Raw genomic sequence first — 9,453 nt, 5'->3', positions numbered from 1 at the left:
TAGAGAAGGATTCCTTTGGATGTCACAGACTCGCACTCAGATTACATCAGTTTAAAAAAAAGCTAAAATTGGCAGTTAAACTGAAGTTACAGAAAACAACTGTCCCAGTTATAAGTTACTGAGGCCTGAACTGAAAAAGAATCATTCAAAGTTTGTAAAAGAGGAAAAATGTCATTCTTTGGAGCTGTATTCAGACATGAAGTCTAGAAAAATGGGTGGCTCCTCTTTTTCATCCTGAAATCTTAACAGTTTCACGTCCGTCCTGTGATACATACGTCATCAACATGCAAATATCTCTGCTGGCTGGCAGGAAAGGTTCCAGACATTTGCATTCTCTCTCCCACACAACCCTGCAGGACTTTTTCAGGAAAATAACCTGACTTCAGTGGATGTCTGAAAGCAGTTGGTCTGCACTAAAACAAAGTTTCATAGATGAGCGACTCGGTTAAGATAATCTTAACCGAGTCGCTCATCTATAACCGAGTCGCTCATCTATAATCAAAAAGTGCAAAGAGATAATCTCTTTGCACTTTTTGCAGTGAAGATTTACTTTGTTTTACCTGCAACTACTCCTGAGCAGAAAATCATGTACAACTAAACCACCTGTCATGGATACAAAATATACAGTAATGTAATAATAATATTGCTCTAATTATAGTATTTTAACATGTTTACTTCATGCGTTTGTGGAAATAAACTTCAATTGTTTGTATTTAAATTTTGTGTATGAATCCAAAAAAAACCAGACAGGATACGGTTTGTTTTGAGACATTCTGAAACTCTTCTCAGTTGTAGTTTATTCAGTTAGTGAATCATTGAAAAGGCAAACACTCTCCTTTAGTTTTCAAAGACAAAACTCAAATACAAATGCTGCGATGTTGTTCATTGACACACACACACACACACACAGAGTAGGCCTTTGGTCACACACTTTTCTCTACTGCCAGGTGATTGGAGGGAAATCGTGACAGAACTGACTTTCAGGTTCGTTAAACAAACATAAAATTTGAACTAAAAGCTATGACAGTGACTCTGAATAGAAATACATGTAATATGGGAACTGGAGCATGTTTTGTGATTGGTTGAGCTCTTTGGAAACGTAGTGAGGAACCCGAAAGTCAGTTTCGCCCCAAATTTCCCCTTTGGATGGTCGACCTCAGCGCTGCAACAGAGAATTCATTTTTATTTAACATTAGGTCATTTTTTAATCATTGTTTAGGTTAAGAATGAGATATTTCTGTTTTCGATCTCTGTTGACTGCAACCACATCACTCGTCTTTTCGTTGTATTTTCAACACTTGATGGAAACAATCACAGAATCTCAACAACATTCTACGAGTCTGTCTGTAGCACTGTGACATTGAGCCAGCCAGTCCTGTTTGGAAGAACTAAATGGGAAATTTAGATAATCTGAAATTCTTTAGTCAAATATTGAAATGAACCATTGACATCATTATAAGCATCTTATCACAAAATGGTACTTAAGCTATTTTTCATTGTGTATATTTTTTATTTAATTTTGTAAGATCTTGAGCCGATCTTCAAATAATAAAAATATATTGAATTATTTTAGTTTTGTTAATATTCAAATTGTGTTCGACTGACTCATGCCAATTTCTTCACTGCATTTTTATTTAATATCAGCCATTTCTAACTTCCACACAGATGATTACACACGAGTAAATAAAAACTACTTGACATTGGAAGACCTGTGGACCTTCCGAGTTTTTAATAAAGATGTTGACTTCACGTGGGGGTTTGACTGCTCTAGATTATCTGGAGCACAATTAAGTTTTTTTTGTCCTAAAAAATAGCAAACTGACCAGACCTGGGCTGATCAAACGTCACTACGCGGACAAACAAAGCTGAAGACTGGATGATGTGGGCAAAGAAAGCCGAAGGAAACAAGCAGTGTAGTGTGAGCTCTCCGAGGGTCGAAGTTAACACTGATAAACAGCAGCTATTTTGTCGTTCACGAGCTGAACTGAAGACAGGCCGTCGCTTCACCTCTGAGAGGAACGGTTTAAACAATTGTTTAAAAAAAAAAGGGAGAACTGAAAAAGCCAGAAACAGGCGAGTACGCAGCAGATTTAAATATCGGCTTTTTATAAACACGCAAAGCAAAATTCACTCTTAACAGATGGATTTTTCAGTGTCTCATTTTTCTCCTCTCACCTCAAGATCACCAAGTGCTTCACGCACCTCGCTGCCAGGATTATTTTATACAAGACATCTGCCGACTGTACCGAGGCCAGAAACGCATCTTCTGACACAATTTCTCTCGAACACAGTGCGAACGAGCTCAGCATGTGCACATAAAAAAAAAAAAGTGAGACCTGGAGCTACTTGTACACAGACAGCTCTGTTTATAGTTGAATAAAATATGACCCATAAAGACACTGAGCAGAAAAGGTTTGTTTGGTAGACATTCAAGGTGCAAGATGACTTTACACAGAGCGCTCATGGTTTTTTTTGTTTGTTCATAAACCCGAGAAACTGAAAATCGGCCTCGACTGCCGCGCAATTTCTTAAATTAACTTTGAATAAATTGAGAGAAGAGACTAACAATAAAGTTAACAACATGGCTCTGATCGAACGGACATAACAGTTGTAGATTATTAGTTAGATGAGTAAACCCTCTGGTAATGATCGAGTCGTCATTGTGGTGAAAGCCGTCCTCTCCTCTGGTTTTCACAGGGAGAAAACAGCGAGTTATCTGTTGGCTAAAAATCATTAACCCTAAACGCAGAACAAAAGTCCCAGACTAACAGAAATTATTATTTAAATAAAATAATACAATCTGAACAACTTGGGAAGAGTTTGCAGTTTGGCGCAGTCAGTCCAGGCAGTGCTGAGGGAGGTTTGGGTGAACTGATTCTTATTCTGATTTTGGGGGACTGGATAGGTGGGATGAGGGGGAGGAGGGGGGGGATGGGTTTCCTGGAAACGGCAAGCCTCTGAAAACACAGACCCAAGCCCCGCCCCATCCCTGTTGTCAAGGTGACGAAGGGAGGCGATAGATGGGTGGGAGGGGTGTTCTTCCTCTTTCTTTGTGTTCACTTGTTCTTCTCCCAGGCTGCGGGCTCAGTCCAGTTCGATGGGGCTGCTGTCCTCCTGGGCTTCTTCAGCCCCGTCCTCGTCCTCGCCCGACCCCATCAGGCTGTTCAGCAGGTTTCCTACACGAGGCAACACAGTGACCATCACACTCACGTCAAAAAAAAGTTTATACGACCTTGTATTGAGATGGAGGAGTTAAAGGCTCATCAAGGAGTTAGATGAGAAGATTGAAACCACTCTCTTATCTGTTTGGAATACGTGTTGGTCAGCAGAAAGACTGGAAACAGCCAGCCTAGCTTAACTAGCAGCTGCAATCTGCCTGTCAGTCTAATACCATGTGGTCCTAAATGTAACAGAGTACTTTGAGGATTACATGTTGGCCAGTTGTCGGGCCACACTAAAGGCCCTTTCAGATAGAAAGCCATTTGCATTGTGCCGGTTGCAGGGTTCAGTGCACAGCCCTTGGTTTGCACTATGCTGGCCACTGGGAGCAAAACAGTTTCTTTTCTTTTTTGGCGACACATTGTCTTTACCTACAATGAGATACCAGACTGTTAAAACACATCTGTCATGTCTACTTGACTTTAAAATATGTGCAAAAATATGTTACGGCTTCCCTCCTGAGGTCACCATATGCAATTATTATATAATTCGGGGAACACAGAAACACGTGCACCTATGTGAAAGTTAGCCTGGAGTCTGTACGAATGTTTGCATCGGCAACAACCGAGTCAAACACACTGACATGGCCTCCTGACCTGCTGCACTGCTCTCTCACCTCTTTGCTGGTCGTCCAACCGACAACAAGAGACCACATGAACTCCCAGGACGTGGCCAATATTAAGCTAAATATTTACTTCACAGACATGAGTGGTGTCAGTCTTCCATCCAACCCTCGACAAGATAGCTCATGAGCTTATTTACCAAAATATCAAAAGAGAAGTGCATATGTAAAGAGAATCCTTCGAAATCGGCTCGAATGAGCAAAGCCTTGGTCCACTCACCTAGCAGGCCGCCGTATGATGGAGACTGTTTGGGTGGAACGCCAAAGAAAAGCTGTCCTATTCTGTCGAGATACTGAGGAGACAGGAAGACATCCAGACGAGTGACATTAGGGTGGGTTTCCAAGAACCTGATTTTACATAAATTACCTCCAGCAAGGAGGTTACATTTTCATTGGTGTCTATTAGCAGGATTATGGAAAGAACAACTCAAACATACACAGATATAACACATTAGAATAGCTCCTTTAATACACGATTAATGGGTGAAATGGTAAAAGAACCACTTAGCTTTACACTCACCTCATTATACATGGGGTCCCTCTTCAGGGAAGGTTGATATTGTTCACATAACACTGTGAAAACTGTTAATTTACCCCTGAGAGACAGAAGAAACATGTTTAACACTGCGCATTATTATCTTTGATCTGTTTATCAAACACAAACCGTTGACTGATGTATACTGATTCTTAAGCAGTAAGTGGAACATGGTTTTCCTCACCCATCCACTGCCAGCAGCAGAAACCAGATAAAGTTTAGTAGAGGCTGGACGAAGGGAGGGCCCCTCTCTATGGACGGGTGTTTCTCTGTGTATGTGCTGAACACCACAGATGCACCGTTTTTGTTCTTTAAGCAGAGGAACCTGGGGGTTGGGGTTGAGAGCAGGAAAGTATAGAAATTAAAAAAGGTACAGACAATACAGTGGAAATTAGTTGATGGGCCAGAAAACATGAAAGAGGGTGACACGTGTTCTGAGTTTAAAAACTAAACTTTGAATCTAATAACAAGTTTGTATTACATTTACAGGACATTACAAACTACAGCTGTACTTAGTTTGGAAGTTAAGTGTGTGATGATATTAAATGAAAACGGGTGCCATCTTTGTACGTACTGTAGGACGGCCTGCACTACAAACATGTCCACCTCGCTGCGGAAGCCTCGGGACGACGAATACTCCACCAGCATCTGTGCACAGCCCTCGCCGTCAGAGGAATGCAGGAAGTGGTAACGTGACTCACTGTAGTTTTGCTCTGGAAACAAAGAAGATTTCTTTGATTTAACTTTTAACTCGCTCTCAGAAAAAAGGGCAACAAGGACATTATTGAAGGAGACCCAAAAGCCTGATGCTGAGGAAGAGGATGGGGGCCTATCCTGATGTGTGTTGACAAGAATCATGATGCTTAGAACACAGAATGGAGGCAGGTGATGACTGACAGGTAAAACGTGGTCTTAATCGGTTTAAAGTTTCATTTTCATCATAACTTGTGAAAAGCACGTTTATATTGTACTTTTTTCTGACAAGACAAATAATGCTTTATTTATGCTCTGACAACGATACTACAAGCATTTGGACGCAACCACAGAATCAACGAAAAAGTCGAAATATGGTCCTTGTATCACTTCAGTTTCCCATCCGTTGCACGTTAGAAACATCATGAACAAACCCACTTACGAATTGTCCCGCCGTATTGTCACATGGGCTTTACTAGGGGAGCTGGCAGGCATATTTCCAGGAAATATCAGGAGCCTCTGACTCAGACATATGCGTTCTCACATGCAGCCCCTCTGGAAATTTTCACAAAATGTCCGGACTTCAGTGCATGTCTGGGAAAAAAAACCTTCTTTATCCTCTAGAGTTTATAAACTAAATGTTCAACCCATTACCTTTCCACAAGGTGACAGCTAGCAACTGGTGTAGTTTTGGGTGACCCAACTTGCCGGGGCCTCCCGTGGACCATTTCAAGGCCCGGGACACAAACGCAACTCTCTCCGGAGAGTTCTGGTCCATCCGGCTGAACAGCTTAGCCAGGCTCTCTGCTTAGAAAACACACAAACAAGCCAATAACATCAGAGAATATCCTCTCTAGTTCAAAAGACCTTTTGTGCCGTCCCCCGAGAAAGGCCGGCTTCTCTGAATGACACAACATTGGTGGATATATACATATTAATCAGGATGCACTTTATAATGAATCTACTCTTTTATATTTGCCTGGTCACAATTGTCTTGAAAAGCATAATTTAGTCTACATAAGGTTAATTTCTTATTAATCTCTATATACATATTTTACATGCGATTAAGCAGTTTCTGAAGATGAGATTTTGGCCCCGGAAGCCTTCTGGTTACCATTTCTATTTCACGGTTTCTGTTTTGTTTGGAGAAACTTTCCACTTGCATGATAAAAGAAACTAGTCAGACTGTGACCAGTGTATGGCCAACAGAATTCTTGGCTAAGATATCCACTCTCTCCCCAGGGAGTCCCATGATTTCAGTCTTTGCTATTAGAGGCTAATTCGCCATCAGACAATAGCTGTTGGGCTCAGAGGATGATTTCTACTACTACTTTGATTAATGTTCCAAACTCTTTCAGTGTTGATTTAAATTACCCTTAAAAATTGGCATACTGAGTGCTCTGTATTTGTGATTTCAAATGATGTACATCTCTCTGTGAAATACTGTATGTACTTGTAAGAATAGTACAGCAACACAGCTCATGTTAGTGAGTCTCTTTCACAATCAAAAGGACGGCACATAATAAAGATCAACATATCATGCAGCTATCCTCTTTCACACTCACAAAACTAGAACAGTAAACACCAGCACAGGTAGTTTTGTACATTCCTTATTTTCATGGGTTCAAGGTTATCACTCACCTAATATTTCCTCATCGACTTTTGTCTCAGATTTCTCCAACACCTCCAGCACCAGCATGGACAGATCTGCTGCACTGTTTTGCTACAAACGAGAACATAACAGATTTATTTTAACTGTATAGGAATATTCAGGAGCAGAATCATATGGTGGAATTGCGAATTCACAAGACAACTGACTGATAATGAATTGAACACACAATTAGGCTGTATGTCCAAATACCTTGCTACTTCAACATGTCCACAAAAATCTGATTGTTTTCTTGCATTTATAACAAAGTGATGCAAATACTCTTAAACTACAGTTTATATATCGCTTGATAAGTAATATCCTGTTATCATGGGGAAGATTAATTCCATACAAAACTTTAAACATCTGTTCTTCTACTACTCCCATGTTACTTTTAAACAAACGGGAAAGATGAATACAGTCTTCCAACAAAGATGGATTCTAACATAGTGAGTTTTGAGCTGAAATCTTGGGTTTTGCATGTACCTGGTTATAGCTGAAGAAGAGTAGAGCGCCATTGTGCATCAACTCCCTGGCCTCAGCATGTTTAGCCTGTGACATGTACCTGATGGAAGACAGAAATGACAGCATTAAACGAGAATATCTGCTGGAGCAGTCACAAGCTTCCCTTGCATCACTCAACACCTCTGATGTAAGATAACACACACATGCACACACACACTGCTGTTAGTTTGAGATAAGCAATCAAAGTGAAAACTTTTGTGAAGACCAGCTGCTGTATTTAAAATGAGAAGCAGGTATTCACATATAAATACATTGAATCGTTGCACTTATGACTTTTAGTGATGAGAAGGAAGAAAGCAGTGATCATGCTGAAGGTAGAGAGAAGGCTTGACTTTAATTTGATTGAATTATAACATTTAAACTGGTTTAAAACTATGCTGGCGCCAGGTAGACAACCGGTTCATGTTTCCATTGCTCTGACAGCGTCCACTTCTGTTACTGATCCAACCATTTAGGATCAGATCCACATCACTAGTGGGAATGTCCCTACTTAAAAACAGATGGAAGACCAACCAGTTCTAGAAAGACATGTCTCCGAGTCAGTCAAATTAACCAGTGGTCATTTCCCCATTAAAAATGGTAACAGAAGATAAACATAAAAGACACACCACAGCCCAGACTGCGACGGTGCAGTGTGGCTATGTGGCTACATGCTAACGCAGATGGACAGCTTCCACGACCACGTTAAACAGACTCTACGGTGGTCTATTTAACAGTTGGTCCAAATGATTCTGTTACAAGTGAAATGTCTTCGTCCCACCCACACAGACAGCGGGTGTCTGTTTCCACTCAGCAGCCCGAATACCTCTGCTGGCTAAGTTGCTAAACACGTAGCTAGCTAACTAGCCGCAGCATTTTTGGCTAATCACGTAGCTAGCTAACTAGCCGTCGGTAGCCATGGTAAGATTGACAGCTCAGCTGCGCAAACAAACAGGCGGAACAGCACGAGTGGGTGGGTCCGAGGCGAGATTCAACCAATCGGAGCCGTGCAGGTGGGGCAGCAGGGTTGACAGAGGGCTCTGGAACCGACAGGCCCCAAAGCCAGAAACTGCTGCAGCTGCGAAGCGGTGTCTTACCTAAAAAATAGAGTCCTGTACATCTGGTGTGCTTCGTAGTAATCCCCCTTCTCCACGCTGGCTCGCAGCTTCCCCTCGACCCTCTGCACGCCTCCACGGTTCCTGGCGCTGGAGCACCTCAGAGACTCCTGCTCCGACATGGTTGTCGCTCCGCGGCAGCGCTCGGCCTCTGCTAGAGTGTTGACACTGATGCACATCAACCCGGAAACATTTAAAGGGAACACACCCTCCTCGCTTGCCGTAGCTGGCGGAGAGGCGCAGCGGGCGGTTGTCTGGATAATGGAACAGTTCACGGATCCTTGTGACAGGTCTTTGTATTTACATTATTGAAACATCTTTTTTTCTTCCTGTTTTACATAAACTGCTCCTCGTTCCAGTACTGATTGACTTGTATTCATTAAAAAAATATCCAGTTCTTAAATATGAAAACATAAAATGTTGAAAATTGTTAGCCTGACGTTGTCATACTCATGATTCTAGTCAGAATATGAGTCTGCGACCGCACCATTGGGCTGTGATTATGGGGCGTGTTTCAACCGCACAACAAAGTCAACCCAAGCGCTCTTTGATGACGTAGTTGATGACTTAACTGTTGATCATCTGTCCATCATCGTATAAAGCCCGCCCTGACAATTTGATTGGTCCGAACAGCTTCTGTTCGGAGATAATTTGTCGTCAACGGAGCGACTCCAGACCGAACTTCCCGACCAAAAAATGTTGTGGGCGGGGCTAAGCTCGTCTGGCAGCCAGGCTAGAAAATTGTCCACCCACATAGCAAAATTGTTTTGGCCCGTATATCACGTGGATGGAATGATGTCACAATCTGCCAGATCTGGGCCATAGGTTAGCCATATAAATACCACATGTCAACCAAAGGTGGCCTGAATCTATTTTGTGCTATTGGGGCCATATTTACCATTAACCGCACAAGGTTCACTTCCTGATTACACCTTGCTGAGAGCACTGGATGTTTGCCAAAAGAGGCCCACATTCGTTTTGGGATATTTGGGCCACATGTGCTGTATTACGTGCCACTTTTGACTCACATCCGTTTTGTTCAGGCCACAAGAAGGCCAGAAAGAAAAACAATTTAACTATTTGAATTCCTTACATAATTGTCGACCTCCGGAAACAG

The 9,453-nt window shown here is 42.0% G+C and overlaps 1 protein-coding gene across 1 annotated transcript; it reads right to left on the bottom strand.

Moving 5' to 3' along the window:
* Nucleotides 1-757: 757 nt before the first annotated feature.
* Nucleotides 758-8,498, bottom strand: get4 (guided entry of tail-anchored proteins factor 4). Its single transcript, XM_061094417.1, has 9 exons — nt 8,319-8,498; nt 7,204-7,282; nt 6,711-6,792; nt 5,724-5,873; nt 4,951-5,089; nt 4,561-4,701; nt 4,362-4,437; nt 4,062-4,134; nt 758-3,176 (listed from the first exon to the last, which is right to left on the bottom strand). The coding sequence occupies exons 1-9, from the start codon at nt 8,456-8,458 to the stop codon at nt 3,085-3,087; spliced, it is 972 nt and encodes a 323-aa protein (XP_060950400.1). The 5' UTR covers nt 8,459-8,498; the 3' UTR covers nt 758-3,084.
* Between the last annotated feature and the right edge of the window lie 955 nt (nt 8,499-9,453).

Source organism: Limanda limanda, chromosome 21 (assembly GCF_963576545.1).
Source record: "Limanda limanda chromosome 21, fLimLim1.1, whole genome shotgun sequence".
Taxonomy (NCBI): Eukaryota; Metazoa; Chordata; class Actinopteri; order Pleuronectiformes; family Pleuronectidae; genus Limanda; species Limanda limanda.
Note: the sequence above shows the minus strand (reverse complement) of the source record. Positions and strands in the feature narration are given on the sequence as shown.